The sequence below is a fragment of the Leopardus geoffroyi genome, chromosome B2 (assembly GCF_018350155.1).
Source record: "Leopardus geoffroyi isolate Oge1 chromosome B2, O.geoffroyi_Oge1_pat1.0, whole genome shotgun sequence".
NCBI lineage: Eukaryota > Metazoa > Chordata > Mammalia > Carnivora > Felidae > Leopardus > Leopardus geoffroyi.
In genome coordinates, this window is record NC_059332.1 from 112,577,734 (window position 1) to 112,596,758 (window position 19,025).

Consider the following 19,025-nt stretch of genomic DNA (forward strand, 5'->3'; position numbering starts at 1 on the left):
GGCCCTCCTCCAAATACAATCATATTAGAGGTTAGCCCTTTACCATATAAATTTGGGGGGAATTTCTTTTGGTAAAGTTCTATATCCAAATCCACACATGCCCCTCTTCTACCTGCCATGCGCACACACGCCATGTGGCTCCTGGATGTTTGACAACCTCTATGGGGCATAGATTGGGGCGAGCAGTGGCTCACTGGCCCGTCTCTCCAGGCTGTAATACTTCCCAGTGTCCTGGCTCCATGCTCTCTAAGGAGTTGCTGGGCAGTGCCTCCTGCTGTGGTGGGGGGTGATCTGCCTTCAGATGAGTAGCTCCTCCCCAGGAAAAAAGCGGGGGGCCTGCTCCAGCGGGTGTGCCTTGACATGTGAACCCTATTCAAGGGAGGCAACCATTGCAATGCACTTTTATGTATTTGTTCATGAAAAGGCAGTGCTATTTCTTTGGAGGAAAGGCTTTCTCCAGGAAAGCAGGCGACCCTTGCTGAGCCGTCTTTGTGGCAAGGCTCTTTCCTGTGTCATCTGTTGCCAGCCATGCTGAGTTTTCCTTATGACCTCCGCTCCTTTCTATTCTCCTCTACTTGTTCTCTTTTACAAAGTTCTGTGAAAGAGATGAAACATTCCGAGATTCTCGGCCTGGCATGCCTTTTATTATATATGTAGCTCTTCTCTCACTTAATGCTGAGATCTTCTGCACCACAGATGGATGTCCACTTTCAGTGATAGAACGAACAACTTCTCTCTCTGCCTCATTAGCGCTGTTCGAGGTGACAATTGAAAGGAAGACACGCAGCCATGGAAAACATCACCAACCCAGAACAGATAATAATCACATGATTTCTCAATTTGTATTATGTTTTCTTATAAACTTTGTAGTTAATAGTTAAACTAAAACTAAACACTGGTCCTCTAGAAGATGGATCCATGTTTCTAAGTAATCATATCTTTTCTAAAGGGGATTTGTATTTTTGCAAGTATTATTAAATATTCACATCACCTCTGGAACAATACAGAATATCATCCAAAAATAATACCCTAAAGGGACTTATTTTGAAAAAAAAATTGAAAAATGAATTCTAGGTGTTTAAACTTATAGACACACACAAGCACAACCCCACCAACCAAGCAGAAATGCATAAAAACCTGTCCTGAATTCTCTAAATTCAAGTGGCCTTGGGATAAAAGTCACAATCGATTTATAGAAACGTTCATTTGAAAAGCAAACCACAGGAAATTATTCACTTCTCTGAGGCTAATAATTTTCTGTTATTTTTGTTTGATTTTTCTTCTAAAGGCTGCTGGCCTACACTTCTGTGTATTGAACTCTATTCTATATGTTTTGATCATTTTTCCAGTTTGTCAGGATCATTGAGTTTGAATTCTTTGAACACAATCACACACACTCCCACTTTTGGCTGCAGGTGGCAGCAGGGAGAAACACTTCCCCTTTAAAAAATATTTGTTTCTCCCTGTTTATAAAGAAATGTATGTTTACTGCAGAATGTATAGAAAATACAAACAAAAAAAAAAAGAAAATTAGAATGACCCCACGATTCTGAATTATGTTTCTCAGTTAACATTTCTGCATATCATATGGCTCCTAGTCTTTCTTTCTCCTTCCTCCCCTCCTTCCCTTCCTTCTTTCCTTCCTTCTTTCCTCCCTCCCTCCTTATTTTCTATCTATCTGTCTATCTATCTATCCATCTACCCATCTGCCCATCTATGTATCCACCATTCTTTCTATCTGGTTGTTAGGGTCATACTACACATTAGTTGGTAATCTAAGCTTTCTTTCTTGTTATTATAAATCACTCTTCAAACATAACCTAAGGGGCAGGCAATTAGCAGTTCAAAATAGGTGCCAAGTTCTCAGGCATCACGTTGACAGAGTTATGAGAATGCTGTATCTGTTTTACTTTTAGAGTATCACACAAAAGCAATCAAATGAAATAATAAAATACTGTTAACATGGTATTGCTTTATCATCTCCTTATAACATTTGTTTTGTGATTTTTCAAGGTGAGTTAGTGAAATAATCTTGTCCACATCTACTAGCCTTACATAAAACCCAAACTTGCCATTCATTTCCCCTTCTCTGAACAGAATTACATATTAAAGCCCAGAGCCCCAGATTTTGAATGCTACTAATCTCTAGTTATGCTTTACAGAATCGTAGTGAGGCCAGGGTAAGAGATGTCTGTCACCTTGCTTCTTCCTCAACTCACCCAAAACACAGGAGCTCTACCTTTATTTAATTTTACAACTTCTGATTCTGCTTAAGATTTCTTTTGGATTAGGAATACTGCAGGCTTGAAAATGATGGAAAACTACTGTCTACGGCTCTATTTCAACAGCTTAATTTTGTAGACCCATAAAGATTAAATGACTTGCCCAAGGTCACTGAGCTTATTCTTGAACTTCTGACACCAATACAGCACATATTGACTCTTTCAGGATAAGAGAGTATTAGCCATTGCCCTCAGGGACCACACCTGTCTTGACCACTGCTGTATGCTCAGCATCTAGCAATCCCCAACCTGGAGCAGGACTCAGTAATTATCTGGGAAATAAATGAATGAATCAATCAGCTCTCCACAAACATTTCTTAGACCATTTGGAAACTAGTAAGGGTATGTTGTATCTTCTTAGACTCCAGTTTATTGTAAGTAAATGGGTAATCAGTTATAATAAAGCACTTTTGTCATTTTCTAAGCAAATGGCAGAAAAGAGTGGGGCGGAGACATGCTGCCATATATAAAAATAAAAGATTGAATAAATGATCAGCACCTGAAACGAATGCCTGCATAGACATATGCCTCCTGTCAATCACATGCAAGTTTCTATCAGAGGCAACAGCATTCCCTAACAGTGAAATACAGTTTTTACATTCTCTTGCTCATTAGTTAGTAGTGATCTCTTTTTCAGACTACTATTAAATTACTCCCTCTCATGGTCATTGAAGGGAAAATATATGAGCTTTATTTTTAATTTTTTTAATTATTTTTAAAATTGAATATTCAGGTGAAAGTTGAATCTGATCCCTCAACAGTCACTTCTTATTTTCTATTTTTTTCACAATGTCTCTCCCATTGTACTATACTGCTTTCCACTCATGCACACACATACATACACACACTCACATCCACACACTCTCATACACACCTACACACACTATAATCATCTTTAAATAAATTTCATGTTCCCAAGTCAAAAATACGGGGGGAAGGAAATTTATTGATCCCCTACCCTCTGTTGATTCAGAACAATCAGGACCTTGTTTCTAAAGAATAGTGTTAAGGTGACAATATTCAGTCCAGCAAAAAGGATGACATCTTACTGGGGTGTAGTAAAGGATGTATTTTATGCAGAAAATATTTCTGGCTGGGAGAACTGAAGCTTTCTCATACTCTTCAGGTTGTTTTAATCAGCCTCAATAGAAAAGAAAGCCAGGGAGTGTAAGTGGAAGGGAAAGTGGTGACATTTACAGAAATGATTAAAAGAAAAATCTTCCATTTTGATTATTCTACTTCATCTTCCAATTCTGCAGTACACAGGCCACCTGTAATGGGTATTCCATACTTCTTCCTCACCATCTGTCTGTACTCGCATTGATAATGACATGACAAAGAAGGCAGCTAAGTGGCAGGAAAAAAAGCATGCTTTTAGCACCACGGTGTAGATAGACACGCTCACAAAATAAAGTTCCTGGGATCCCACAGTCCCATCTCGAAAGAACAAATGCGAACAAGACAAAGAGCCCGCATAGGAAACTAAGCTCTAAGAGCCCTCCAAAGCTGAGGCGTGCTGGGAAAGTAGGCTCCACATTCAAAGTTCGTCTTTTGATAAATGATGCTGGCAGGTGCCCACTTCAGTATGTCCAGTTGTGTTTTAGTTTTGGAAGTGGCTTCTAATAGAGACAGAAGGCTGGGCTTAGCTATCTCCTTCTTAACAGCAGGAGGATAAAAAACTCCGCATCTCTGAGGATGGCCACCAGGTATGCAGAACGAAAACATCTGAGCAGAGCAGCCTTATGCATAGCATAGCCTCTGAAAGAGCGCCTTGTCAATAAGGGAACAGAGGGCGAACTCTCAATCCTGCGTGACATTTAAATGAGGCTGCTCTAGCTGCAGAGACTCAGGGAGACCTCTGCTAGGATTGGTTGGCATTGTGTGACAGGGAGTGAAGGAGAAACAAACTTAAAGCTCACAGGAGGTGAGGTTTGTTTAAATAATAGAAAGTAATTAGATTGAAGACAAAAATCAGTGATGGCATTTTATAATTACAATTAATTTAAAGGTTAATTTCCTTTGGTGCTAAAATCTTATTTAAAACATTTACCAGGAAAGGAAATTAGGAAGTTGCTATCAAGAGGCATAGAGTGCTTCTGGGAATCCATGCCTATTATCACTTGAAAATTAGGTTAGGCCCAAAGTGGGAATTTCAATTCATTTTTGTATATAATAGATGGTGGTCAGGCTCAGAGTCGGTGGAGTTGGCTGGGGCAGGCAGTGCAAGATTTGCATTTTTTGTTTGTTTGTTTATGGGATTAATTGCAAATGTTTCCAACAAAGGAGCCTAGTTTATACATGAACAATCCTGACACAAAAAGAAAATTGGATATGGATTGCTGCCTTTGTAACTAATGAAGTTGATGTTAAGGAATTCCCAAGAGCAGAAAAGCAAAGGGAAGCACATAGTAACATCCATACACTTTCCTCACTGAAGTGAATTGAATGAGGGGACAGTGTTTCTTTTGGGCCCAAACCTGCCGATCCTATTCCCCTCTTCCAGGTCCCACATTTTTTTCTATTCCCCTGTTTTCCAGTTGAGAATCGCCATGACTCAGGTTCCAAATGCTGTGTGTGTGTAGATAGGTAACTATAAAATACATATACTACATATAATCTAGAGTATATACATATACTACTCAACAGCTCATCTTCCTGGAAACTTGCCTAGCAAAATCAATGCATAATATGGTAGTAACAGTCGGAGAGAAATAACTCCTTTGCGCTAATTTTTCCCATTCACTATGCCTGTGCAGACTTGCTCATTTTAAATATTTTATTGCTACCATTGATATGTAAACCAATCCCAGAAATATGGAAGTGTGCAGAATCCTAGAGCTATGAGCAATATTAACAATCACCTACTTTAATCCCCTCTTTTGACAGTTGAGGAAAGAGACACTTGAATTGACTCGCTCTAACGTGAAATAGTCATTTAGAGGCAGAACTGGGAATAGAACGTAAATCTCCAGATTTAAATATACTTTCCACACCACTTCACTGCAATAATCAAGATAGATCCTTTCAACCCGTATTTATGGAGTAACCACTCTATGATGGGTTCGTGTGTCCATCGCTAGGGATGAGACAGGGAACCAAGCAGATACAGACTTTGCCTTCATGGCGCATAGCGCCCAGGACGCAGTTCCCATGAAGAACTACAGTCACTTGTCATGAGAATTCAGGCAAGGGTGGGAGAGGTGTGGTAGTGGAATGCCCCCCCCCCAGGGGTGTATCATCTAGGTGAGAAGACTAGAAAATTATTCCTTGAGGAAATGACATTTCAGCAGAAATCGAAAGGATATATCAGAGGGATATGCAGAATTTAATAAAAATAGGTGTGCCTTGGTTAAACAGAACTACTTTTCCAGTCCATATCGACCAAATGTACACTGTAATTCACACAGGAATAATCTTAAGTGTTTTTAAGGAGCTCAATATACCAAATCTAGTTTCAGCTTTCGCAAATATCAATAAAAATGTTAGAATAACCACTGAACATTCTCTTTCCTGAAACTGCTACTATCATTCTAAACAGATGATTAATTTAAACTCAAGAGTTTGATGATTTTCCTTTCTGGAGGATGCAAAATGATGCAAAGATTATGTTAGTGAGGATTATAAGTCAAGGAATGCATGTGGGCTTTTTTAAATTTTCTTAAATATGCACAAAAACGTAAATGTGCCCACACTCTAATTAAAAGTACTGCATTTAAATGGACTGTGCATTCTAAGTATATGCTGGATGTCACCTGAGAAGACATGCCCAATCATGTCTAACCAGCTCACCTATGGCTCATAATAACTGCTCTCTCCAATTTCAACTGAAAGGCATGTCATATCTCATTGAAAGCATGCTAACAGGGAAGAAAGAAACAAAGACAGGTAAATCTGATTCATCCAAATGGCATGGCACAAAGTGAGCCCAGGCACCTTGAAGGTGAAGTTTGCTTAGTGATCTCATCCCATTCTGTATGCTCCTCCACATCTATTGAAATTATTAAAGATGCCTGGATACATAATTGTCTGACTCTAGCTTTACAATTTCTTGACCTTCTCAGCACTTGCCACCCCTCATTACCACTCACTTCATCTACCCCTTAATTTCCTTCATCAAAGAGGCTAATTTGGATCACCTTCACTGTGGAGAAAGGAAATTTCTCCAAAATCACAAATTTAAAGTTCTCTGCCTGACTATAAACTCCTGGGTTTTTTCCCCCTACCTGTTCCCCTGCCTCCCTCCCAGAAAAACTTATCTTCATCTTCAGTTAGGAACTTCCCTCTATGGGAACATTTGTTTTTCTCATTCTTCGGATCTTTCTACTTCTCATCTCTGTGCAGGATTACTCGTGGCAGTGATGCCCCCACCGGCCCCCTATCTCCTACCTGGCCTGTATTTGCATCACACTTGGATTTTCAACAACCATGCATGATGAGGCTCAGGTTCACTTTCTCCACTTCTAATCCTGGGTCACTGCCCATGGCTGGAGAAGGTCCCTAACCATGGCTGGATGCTCTCTCCTGCTCAACGACACCCTCACTCCTTACCACTGACTTCCCTCGGGATCTGCTCCAAACCCAGGCGTGGGTTCTGAACCTAAGCCTAGTACTCAAACCATGAAAATTAAAGTTATCAAACATGAAACCCGTCCATTTTTCTCCTAGAACCTGAAAAATTTTCTACACTGGCAAGTATCCTTTTTTCTCCTTGCAACCCTGCTCAAATCTGAGGCACACACAGTCAAAGCTTCTCCTCTCTAGAGTAATCCTTCCACCAACCATTGAGCTCATGCCCTCTGCCCAATCCAGGAGGAGAAGCTGTCAGTGTCTTCATTGTGGCACACTCCATTGAACAGTCCCTTTTGCCTGCATAGAAGCTGAAGCCTCAGAGACCACAAACAAGACTGGTCCCAGCCTCTCTCTGTCCTTTTACAGAATATATGATGTGACTTCCAAAAAATATTTGAAATATGAAAACACAGTTCTATGTAGTTTCTTTTTAAGTAAAAAATATCTCCCCCCCCCTTTTTTTTCTATACCAGGTCATACAGGCTTTTCCTGTTGTTTGTCAGACCACCAAAAGAATGCATGGCTGAAGGGTTTCCATAGACTGTCCTCAGCTGTCCTCAGCTTCTGCTGATGACTCAGTACCTGTGTCATCCCACACAATACTCTTGTAAATTCTAATACAGAGTGCTCATCCTCTCCACAAAGAACCCAAATATGCATTTAAAGCAGAATTCAAATTGTTCTCTTTGTATAAATCCCTTCCAAAAAGAGATGAGATCCGAAATCTATCCATGGTGTATCTTTAGTATACATATGCCAAGTGCTGCATTTGAGACTTGACTCTCTCAATAACCCTATGAAGTTGGAATCGCTTCATTATTTCCAAGTTAGAGGGGAAGAAAATAAGGCTCAGAGCAATTGTGACCTGCTTGTGGGCATGATGCTGGTAGGTCTTCTGAGTCCAGAGCCCTCCATCTTTATGCTACTTTCCTACTTCCCTGTGATGTACAATATTAGAACACTGTCTGATAGCAAGATCCTGGCGTCAGCAGAAAACCAGCATGTGTTTCTTCAAATCCCCCCTACGGTTCTGCCTTCACTGCAGATGTAGGCAAGAGCTAAAAGACAGAATAGTTTGTCAAGTGGGACTCATATTTTATTTTTTTATTAAGTGTTTAAAACCAAAAGCTTCAAGTGGTTACTCAAACTATTTCTAACTAAAGAAATATTTCTTCTGCTATGACCACATTGTAGTGATTGCTTTTCATGTTCATTCTTTAGCATATGTAAATGTGTCACCAAGTATAAAATATGGAGGATCTGGTTCTAATGCAACTAAAAGAGAAACGTGAAAATAGGACCGTAAGAAAATACATTTGCTGGACAAGGTTAGGAAATGCCACATCTGCAGTGATTTAGCTAGTAAGTCTCATTGCATTCAGTGTGTGCTTTGTCTGTTGGAAGCTCTCTGGGCTATAACGGTTACTTCAGTGACCTTTAAGGCAACAACAAGGTGAGGTAACCCTACAAAGGGTTGTGTTTCCCTCATCAGGAAATAAAAACAGTAGCTCAGAGTCCACTCAGGGATTTTATCCCAGACCAAACACCTTAAGCTCACACAGTAAGCTGAATTGCTGCCCCCAAGGAAGTCTGTGTGGGTGGGAGGTGGTTCTTTTGGATTTGGCCTATGACTGGTTATGCTCTAAATTTCCTTTGTGCAACTGGAGACAAGTACCCTTTAAATTCTCACCTGCAGAGAAAATGGATATACACTCTATTTTCATAGCCCACACAAATTCTTTAATGTCTTTCAATGAGTTCTTCTAAATATTCAGGCTGAGCTTTCTATGATCTGCCTTTTAAAATTTCTCCTCATGGTCTTTTCCAGCTCTGTCTCCAAAAGGGAGTATGTTGACTAGGGGCTTTGTCATTAATGACCAGGTACAATTTTATATTACAATACCTCACTGCCAACATGTATTTTAAAAAGGCAATTTTAGGTTTACTGAACTCAGTGTTGCTGATTAAGAGGTTTACATAAATGGGAAGTTCACACTAGGGAATATATTTTAGCAAAGAATATTTATTCAAAAAGCATTTCTCACTTACTTGGTAATTTCTAAATTCCACTATTATTAATGTTATTAAATCATAGTTATTAAACTGATATGGCTCTTTACTAATTTAAAATAATGGGCCTCGCCATGTCTCCATAGGTCAGTAGAATAAATATACCCATTTTTCAGATAGGAAAAAATAAGGCAAAGAGAAAATGTAACAATTGCAAAGAAAATGATAACTTTCCAGAGCTATCTTCAGAAGACCAAAAGCAAATCCCTCCGATGAGGCAATGATTAAGCAAGCACAATTTTTATTTTATTTTGTCAACTTCTGCCCCACTGTCTACCTTTGTTATTCTCAGAAAGAGAATAATGTTTTCCTACCAGTAATCAACATTTGCAACCTTTGATAGCCTTCATCGATGAATGACTCTCTCACCAGTCACTTTGATGCTAAGGCATGTCTTAGCCTCTTTGCCTCTACTCCTCTAGGCCAAAGGGACTACAGTGGTGGCTTCTTCCCATTGGTATTCAAAAAAGTTTCTTTTATCTCATAGGACCAAGTATTATAGATCTTCTATAAAAGGTCTTCTCTTTATTATAATTGAAGGCCTTAAGGAAGGAAGAGTAAAAACAGTTGAATTTCACTTAAGAATTTTACCAACATCTTCCATGCTCCAATGATTTCTTATTTTTCCTTACAGCCTAGCAGGTCTATAGAGATCATCCCATAAGGACAGTCTTCCATGCACCAAGACACTGTTCTGGGTTCTGGGTTACTGTAGTGAACAGTAGTAAACAGTAAATTTCATGCATCTTACATTAGAGCAAGGGACTCAACAAAGAAACAAGTAGATTACAATATGTCAGGTGGAGAAGAAACACAATAAAGTTGAGTGAGGGGAAGCTAATCTCTGAAATCCCAGCAAATCTCCAACTTGCCTTGCACCAGTTCGAGTTACATTTCTCTTTTTGCATGGATTTCCTGGTCCCTGACACTTGTACCTTACATGCTGTATTTCCAAATGAAGCCAAGCACCAACTCCTTCCTGACATTCTTTTCTGTTATAGGCAACAGCATTCTCCTAGTCAACAAATTTCTGAGTTGACTTTGACTCTTGCCTCTTCCTCTCCTTCCCCCATGTGCAAAAACTTGGCAGGTCACATATTCTCTACCTCTCTCTCCATTATCTTGAACTCATTGTCATCTTTTTTTTTCTCATTCTCTGAATTCTATTTCAGCCCTTCAGTAATTTCCGTTTTTCATATTTTCTGGTAAGTGTTGAAATAATAGACAAAATGCCAAGTGGCTAAAAAGACAACATGCCTCTTTCCTTTGAAAAACACCATAATCAGAGTTATACAAGAGGAGGCTGAGACTATAAATAGTTTTCAGAAGAAAGGATCATTTAAATGTTTATATGGTTTTGGGGCACCTGGGTGGCTTGGTCAGTTAAGCGTCGGACTTCGGCTCAGGTCATAATCTCACGGTCCATGAGTTCGAGCCCCGCGTCAGGCTCTGTGCTGACAGCTCAGATTCTGTTTCAGATTCTGTGTCTCCCTCTCTCTCTGCCCCTCCCCTGTTCATGCTCTGTCTCTCTCTGTCTCAAAAATAAATAATCGTTAAAAAAAATGTAAAAAAAAATAAATAAATGTTTATATGGTTTTATAGTTCAGAAGAAACGAACTAAACTTTGAAGGATGCTCACCTTATCTCTTCTTAAAGATATGTTACAGAGGGGCACCTGGGTGGCGCAGTCGGTTAAGCGTCCAACTTCAGCCAGGTCACGATCTCGCGGTCCGTGAGTTCGAGCCCCGCGTCAGGCTCTGGGCTGATGGCTCAGAGCCTGGAGCCTGTTTCCGATTCTGTGTCTCCCTCTCTCTCTGCCCCTCCCCCGTTCATGCTCTCTCTCTGTCCCAAAAATAAATAAACGTTGAAAAACAAAAAAAAAAAAATTTTAAAGATATGTTACAGAAAAACCAAGACATCTCATTAGTAACTATTACTGGAAAATCCATCATAGGTGGGTTTTGCTTTGATTATTGCTTTATTATTTGATTATTGATTATTATAAGAGTACATCTTCTAGCAAGAGCAGAGGAGAGACGCTAGAGAATAAACAACAAAATGAAGCATCTACAACCAATGGAAGACTCAAAGAAAGCACTCAAAAACTCTTGTTAAATGAATACTATAAAAAGAAAACAAAAGCCTAAAGATTTTAGATTTAATCCAAAATCTGATGCAAAACCTTTGATAACCTTCCAGGAATTTACTGGAATAGCATGAGTGAAAAGCAGAAATCACTTTTCAATATACTTAGGAAGGAAACAGAACACCTCACTTCCAGCCCTGTCCTCAGCTGTTGTGTGTCCCCCAAGCAGTCAAGTAAAACTGTATTTATCTGTACAGTGAAGATAATTATTCCCACCCACCTCACAGTAATTTTGCAGAGATAATTAATATCACCTGAAAGGGCTTTAGAAACTATTAAGTATTGTGCAATTGTTTGAAACTTTATTTATTTTTTTGTTTATTTGTTTATTTTGAAAGAGAGAGAGAAGGCACACAAATGAGCATGGTGGGGGGATGGGAGGGGGCAGAGAGAGAGAGAGAGAGAGAGAGGTGAGAGAGAATTCCAAACAGGCTGTGCCTGCTGTCAACACAAAGTCTGGTGTGGGGTTCAAACTCACCAACCATGAGATCTTGACCTGAGCCAAAATCAGGAGTCGGACGCTTAACCGCCTGAGCCACCCAGCACCCCAGAACTTTATTTTTATTTTCAGGAATTAAGGAGATTCCAGAGGAATAACAGGTACACTTTTCTAAATAATGCAGAGATAAGCTATGAACCAAACATCTAGATGCCATCACAATTACTTGGAAAAGGACCTGTCAGATGTTTCATGACCCTTACTGCTCAGAAAAGTTTCACAGCATGTAGCAGCCACTTTATAGACTTGATAAATGTGATTATGTAAAAGAAAAGGAAAATAGACCAAAGCAGTATTAACAGTATTCTAAAAATGTAAGTTAACCCCAGTGACTCATTTTTTTGAAAAAGAAACAAATAGTTTCTTCTACTTCTTTTTTTCACCCATGTGACACCACAAGGAGTTCCATATGTGGTTGAAGCATCATCTGGAAAAGAAGAGCAAGGAATCACATCTACCTACACTGACCACCGTAATATTAACTATAGTGGTTGGTTGGATCCAGCTTATTTCTATTCCTCTCCCTCAAGTCTTTAGGAAGACATCCAAACAATTACTGGGAATGAATGCATGTGGAAATTGGCCTTACATAATTTCCTTGGCTGTGAACTAAAGCATGTTTATAAAATATGCCCTTTGATTGTTGCTTAAATTTGAATGCCTCCCTCATAAGTGAAATGGTAAAAATCCATCGTGGCTACATTTAGATCCTCTTCTTTTTCATCTTGGTTCTGAATCACCTGCTGTTGGATCCTTTTTTATGGCTCCAGACGATCTGAATGATCAGAAAAATGACAATCCTTCCATCAGAGTTTTTATGTGATCCTCCCCACATGGGGAGTTGTAAGCCAGCACTACCAACCCCTACACCAGATGGCTAATGAAAGCAAGCCCTAGACAAGTCAAACACTGTTCACAACACATACTAAGAACACACCTCATTTCCCTTCTGGCCTTTTCTCATGTCTTAGGAAGGTCTACATTGCTCCCAGCTCAAGCTTTGTTTTCCATTTTTGGTCCTGATTCTATCCATTGGACTTGAAGATTCATCTTGGTTTCTTTTAGTTATCCTTTGATTGTAGAGTGACTACAATCTTTGGTTTGTAACTACCATCTGACCTTTTCTGCTATCCATCTCAAACCCCTGGAAACAAGCCCGAGAAATATTTCAAAATACCAATAACAATAACAATAAACCTGAGTTTAACTCGGATCTCAATTTCAGTGGAAGAGACACTAACCAGGAAATTCTAACACTGTGAATACCTCTCAGTAAACTAGTCCTTGATCAAGTTTCAATGTTGACAAGAGAAAACCCAAATAAAAGGGAATTTAGGCACTATCTGAAATTAATTTCCAATCATAGACAATAATTTCTCAAAATACAAACCTTAAATATAGTTGACATTCAATTATTGTATAGCTCTTCTGGTACCCTTTATATTAGCTAATGTATGTATACAGGCAATTCAGGAAACAAAGGAGGTTCCTTCTCTTAATTCATCTTCTGGTATGGTTCCATCGTTATCCCAAATTAAACATTTTCTGTTTCTCTTTCTCCTACACTGCATGGCTTAAAAGATTTATAAAGAAAATCCTGAATTTTTTCAGGGGCTTTTAATTTTCTTCCTCCACACCATATGTCTCACCCAGGGCTCTACATTCCTTATTTTATTTTATCCTCATACTAATTGTATGAAATAACTATTTTAATTCCTGTTTTAAGAAATGTTAAATGACATGTCTGTGGTTACACAGCTGGCAAGTGGTCAAAGCAGTATTTGAACCTTGATCCTTTTAACACCATGGCCTTTGTTCTTATACTATTCCACTTTTGATAAGAAGAGAAATTCATCCTAGAAAAATGTGTTCTCAAGATAAAAAGAAATGAGATATTAAACCATGAAAAACATGAAACGACCTTACAGACACATTACTAAGTGAAATAAGACAATCGGGAAAGGTTCCAGTACTGTATCAATCCCACTTTGTGACATTCTAGAAAAGGCAAGCCTATGGAAACAGTACAAAGATCAGTGGTTGCTAGAGATTGGGGAAGGGATGGATAAAGGCAGAGCACAGAGGATTTTTAGGGCAGCAAAATGATTCTGTATGAGACTAACACTGTGGAGGCAGGTCATTATACATTCATCAAAAAATGTAGTTTAAAACACCAAATGTGAACCCTAATGTAAACTCTGGACTTTGGGTGATAATGATGTGTCAGTGTAAATTCATCAGTTGTAATCATGTACCACTCTGGTGAGGGATGTTACTAGTGGCAGAGTTTGTTGGAGGGGCTATATAGGAACTCTTTGTACTTTCTGCTTAATTTTGCTATAAACTTAAAACAACTCTAAAAAATAAAATCTATTAAAAAATATTTCCCCATTATATAAACAGACATCATGGACTTTATGTTACTTCATACTTTGCTCCAATTTCTACCTGTAGCACCTGAATCTCACAGTTGAGGGGGGGAGAAAGAGAACAAAAACTATTCAAAGCTAAACCAATAGAATATGACTCTAGAACAAGTAAAGATATCCACAGGCATCCTATTTCAGTCTCTATATCCCTTTCTCTCTCCTGTCATCTGTCTTGCCAGCTTTTCATCGGTTTGCCTCTTTTATCCCTACCACACAGCCTTCTGCTTCTGTCCAGGAGCAGAAAAAAAAAAAAAAATAAACACAAAACTTTTTCCCAGTATTCTTAGTATTTACTGTTTCATCGATCTGTGGGCAAGAATTCAGACAGGGCACCATGAGAATGGCTTTTCTTTGATCTCAGGGGCCTCAGCTGGGAAGACTCTATGACTGGGTTGACTAAGCAGCTTGAAGCTGGAATCATTTGAAGGCATTTTCTCTCACGTGTCCAGGCTATCAGCGGGAACCTCAGCTAGCCTATCAGTCAAAATACACATACCATTGGCTTCTTCATTGATCTTTTCACATGGACTTGTTTGGGCACAGTGGCTGTGTTCTAAGCATCTCAAAATACAATAGGGAAATGTATGACATCTCTATGATCTGACCTTGAAAGCCACATAGTTTCATTTCTACCATATTCATAAAGCAGCCACTAAGTTTTACCCAGGTTCAAGTGGCAAGGACACAGACCAAAACCACCAGAAGGGAGGAGTGTCAAGGCCACAGTGTAAGCAGATATGAAATAGGAGATATTATTACAGCCATTTTGGGTAATTTTGTTATATGTTATTATATTTTAAATATCGAAGTATGTATTGCATTTGAATGTTTGGTTAAACTTTGCTCTACATCTTTATTTCTGATTGCCTATTTCAGATTATAAAACACATAATGGCAGTCACAACCATGTTGAATTAATTTACACAAGCTCCATCATAGCACCCTGTACTTGACAATCATAGTATATAATATCATTACTAGTGCTGCAATTGCTGATAGGTACATGCACTTAAGCGATCATTATTCTTTACATTTGTAATGTGTTGCAGAAAATCTCCACACTAACCAAAAAAGACATACAGCATCTTTACTCTGCAAGTGAATTTTATTATTCCAATTAGGTCTTGGTTGCTTGAGAAGAGTACATAATTTCTTCTCCCAAGTGAATAGATTCTTGTAAAGCAATAATTGAATCTCACAGTTGAGGGGGGAAATATCACTACCCTGAAGGAACTATCTGTTTTCCTCCACAATTAGTCACTTAGGTTTTAATAGATTATTAAATGGTTTATATTAGTAATCTGTGTGAGATCTTGATCATGAATGCTAAACTATTTTGAAAAGTTAATTAATGAAAGCAATTGTCCCTTTTCAGTTGATTTCATAGGTGGCTTTGATTCTTATGGCTATCAAGGGCCTCAGAAGACATCTCATTTACAACTACAGCCTATGTACATGTAAGTACTTTATTTTGGAGGTACTCTATGATACTAAAAGATGATTAAGTAAGCACTGTCATGGTGCAAAATAGATGGCATGCAGCTGTCCTTCAACTACATACTTCCAGTATTTTCTCTTCTATTAATGTTGTTTTGGCTGGGATAATTCTAATAACATTTTCTTCATAATTCATTTTTAAATTTAACTTATCAGAAATGCCATCTCTAAAGTTACTTTTAGTCTTATATAAAGTATCAACTACATAGCTAAAAAGCCTTTATTAATATTTCTTTGAATACTTTATTAATACTTCTTTGAATGACCCAAAAGTTATATATTTTGAAAATGATATAACATTATGGGTAGTTATATGCAACTATATATAAACTATGTGTTCTGGTTTTCCCAGGAGAGTCTCAGTTTACATAGGTTGTCCTGGTATAGTTATTACCAGTACCTCTTCTTACTCTCAAAAGTATTCTCATTTGGATGATAAATGATAGGCTATATATAGTTATATATAGTATAACCCTATAGTTATATATAGTGTTAAAAAAAAACTGAGCAATAATATTCTTTATTCTTTTTCTGATGTGAAGTGAAAATTACGCCAGAAGAGTAACACTGAAATTTATCAGACCCTTAACTCTAGCACTCCAGAGAGCAGACATACAATCAGAGCCTGATTTTTATATCTGTGTTTAGGCAAATTCCCTTGGATAACAACTGATAACAAATTCTATATATCAGCATCAAGTGATATGCTGAATTGCAAGCGAAGATCAAAATAGAAAGTAAGATTCCAATTCATTTTGAAATGTGAGCTTCTCTCTTTGAAGATATGTGTTTGTCGTCATTGTCCTCCACCATTGAATCATTTTGCCTTTTAGTATTGTTAATGTCTAGGATGATAAATGGATTTGGAGTATTTCTCTTCCAAGAGATTAAAGTAATCTTTATACACCTCCTTGTAAGCTTCTCTTTAAAAGGGGAACGATCTATGCATCATGCCTGCGCTTTTCTTTGGAAGTATTTGGCAATACCGCCCATAAAAAAAGACCTGATCTGTTCAGAAATCCGCCAATACTATATGCATTCAAAGCCTTCCCTCTGCAAACAGTGCATCACACAATCTCTTTTGTATCCCCATAACCACTGCCCTAAATCAGCGTTCATTACCTTACGTTTTCCTGTCTCTTTCTATTTAGTACCTCTGTCCCGTCTTCCATGTGGCTGCCAAATTACTCTTCCCTAAGTACCACTTTGACTCTTTCCCCTCCTTGCCCCCAAACTATCAATTAATCCCTATTACCTACTAAACAAAGTCCACATTGCTTACCGTAGCTTACAAGTATCCTCTGACCTGGCCCCAATATCTTGCTGAAATATTCTCTCTTCTCTTCAACCCTTAACAACTTTTGACTCCCAACCATATGCAGCTGATGCTAGGAGATACTGGGAAAGTGTAATAATGAATAAGAGCTGGCTCCTGTCCTGATGAATCTTATAATCTATTGAGGGCATTAGTAGTCTGCCATCTTACCCATTTTTTGCCAGTGAAACTAGAACTCTTGCTTTCCACCAATATGACATGTGTTTCTCTAGTTGCCCATGCTGTTCTCTTGACACCAAACATATTTTTTTTCAAGATGAAATACCACTATCCTTCAAATTATATCTTAAAATATATATTTTATGGAAGAGTTTTAAATCTCTTTTTCCTCTGATACTTCTCTTTTTTTTTTTTTTCTTTTGCCTAGCACTATACTTGTTTTCTGTTTAGACCAAAATTTCCTGTCCTCCCAGGAAGACTTGATAGCTCACACAAAAAGTAAAATTATAAACCCTTTAAGTTCTTTACCACTCTTCCCTATATTGTATCATAGCTTTATATAAAGTGTTCTATTAAAACATAAAGGCAAAGCAATACAGGACAGTGGTTAAGAGGACCTAGAAGGCAGAGTACTAGAGATGAAATTCTTTATGACCTTGAGCATACAACTTGATTTGAATAACTTTAATTATTCTCATCAAATCTAAGTTTCCTTACCTGCAAAAGAGAGATGATAGCACATGTACTTCATATAATTATTTTGAATTTATAAATATATAAGACGTAAAACATGCCACATGGTAAATGCTTAAGAAACATAACTTAGTAGTACTGGGAACAATGCTTATGTGAACCAATATTACTCATGAAAAGACTTTATCGAATCAGAAATCAATATACTATACAATATAATATATAATATACTATATTTCATAGTATACGAAGGGATTTCCTCTGGAAACAATAGATCACATATAATATCCACCCAAATAACATGCAACAATATGTGCTCAAGAGTAGACCAGAACATCTACAAAGCTTGTAATTGCTTGTTTCTGACAATATCACATAGCATTTCTTCATCATGTAACACTTCATTGTGTTTATGAATATGAATGATCAATAAATATGATCAAGCTATAATAAGTTACATGTAACCACATATACAGGATTAGCTATCTTAGAGAATGCTAATTATACATAATCAAGTATATTGTTTCAAATCAGGCATCCATAATTCTAATGTCTTCAAAAAGGGGACCCTGCATATTTAATATCCATTATTAAATTCCTGAGGACCAAACTTACCATGATTTTATTAAATAGAAGACTTTAAATGACAAATGAAAAGTAATAAAAATATTATTTTCTTCCTTACTGCCTGGGAACACTAAAATTATGTAAGAAATTTCAAGTCTCACTGCTCATGAAAAAAGTTGAATGTTCCATGACATTCAGATTTAGGAAGTTAGAATTAATTGCATATAACAAATCACTAGTCAAAATACTACCACTGCCCCTTCTACAAAACATCCCCTTACCGGACTTCAAGTTCTACAACACTGAGATTTTATTTTACAGATGAGGAAACTGGAGGAAGAGAAAGGAAAACAAAGGTCACACAACCTGTTAGTTGTGCCACCCCCAATTATCAACCAGTTTTCCTAACCCCTTAGTTCAGTGTTCTTTCCAAACTCTTAGACCTGTGAGTTTGCTCTGGCATTCATTATATTTCCTGATTTTTAATGTACTTAGTTGTACTTCTCACACTAACTTGGCTGCCATACCTCCAAACATGCCTGCACCCCTCCCTTTCTCTGCAACCAACTATCCTCTTCTGATTTTACATTATGCAGTAGCCTTCAACATGGTAGCCTTCAGAACCACTCATTTGACAGCCATCGCCTATTCAAACCCTGTGAAAAACCAAAAGTGACTCATGCATAAATTTCACCCCTGCTGAGAGGAAGGGACCCGAACATCTCCTATGTCTTTGTCCTTTAGGGAGTAGCTTTTCCTGTCAACCTGCCATAATAAGTCTCATAAAGTAAGAGTAATTCAACATCATGGTCCAGTTCAAGCACTTTCATGATATTATATAGCAACTGGAAATAAAAGCTGTTCCTTAGAAGGAACGCAAATGCTTAAAAAAGTAATGTGCAGTTTTAGCTGTGGGATTTCCATTATGCCCAGCAAATCCGTGGCTAAGAGCTTTGAAAACACTGCCCTGACTTCCATTCACAGCCACATTTCAGTT

The 19,025-nt window shown here is 38.0% G+C and overlaps 1 protein-coding gene across 7 annotated transcripts in view; it reads left to right on the forward strand.

Annotated features, from left to right (window-relative positions):
* The window catches only part of NKAIN2 (sodium/potassium transporting ATPase interacting 2), a 998,481-nt gene that overhangs the window by 977,123 nt on the left and 2,333 nt on the right, over window positions 1-19,025 (forward strand). For 4 of the 7 annotated variants that reach the window (XR_006717547.1, XR_006717549.1, XR_006717548.1 and 1 more), the window contains 2 exons: window positions 15,371-15,452; window positions 16,141-16,229. Coding sequence is in view for 3 of the 7 variants with exons in the window: in XM_045499459.1 (XP_045355415.1) it covers window positions 15,371-15,452; window positions 16,141-16,165 (107 nt within the window). In the remaining 4 variants the exon portion in view is untranslated. Of the gene's footprint in view, window positions 1-15,370; window positions 15,453-16,140; window positions 16,234-19,025 lie in introns of those variants that run through there. The other 3 variants (XM_045499460.1, XM_045499461.1, XM_045499459.1) reach the window with 2 other exon arrangements.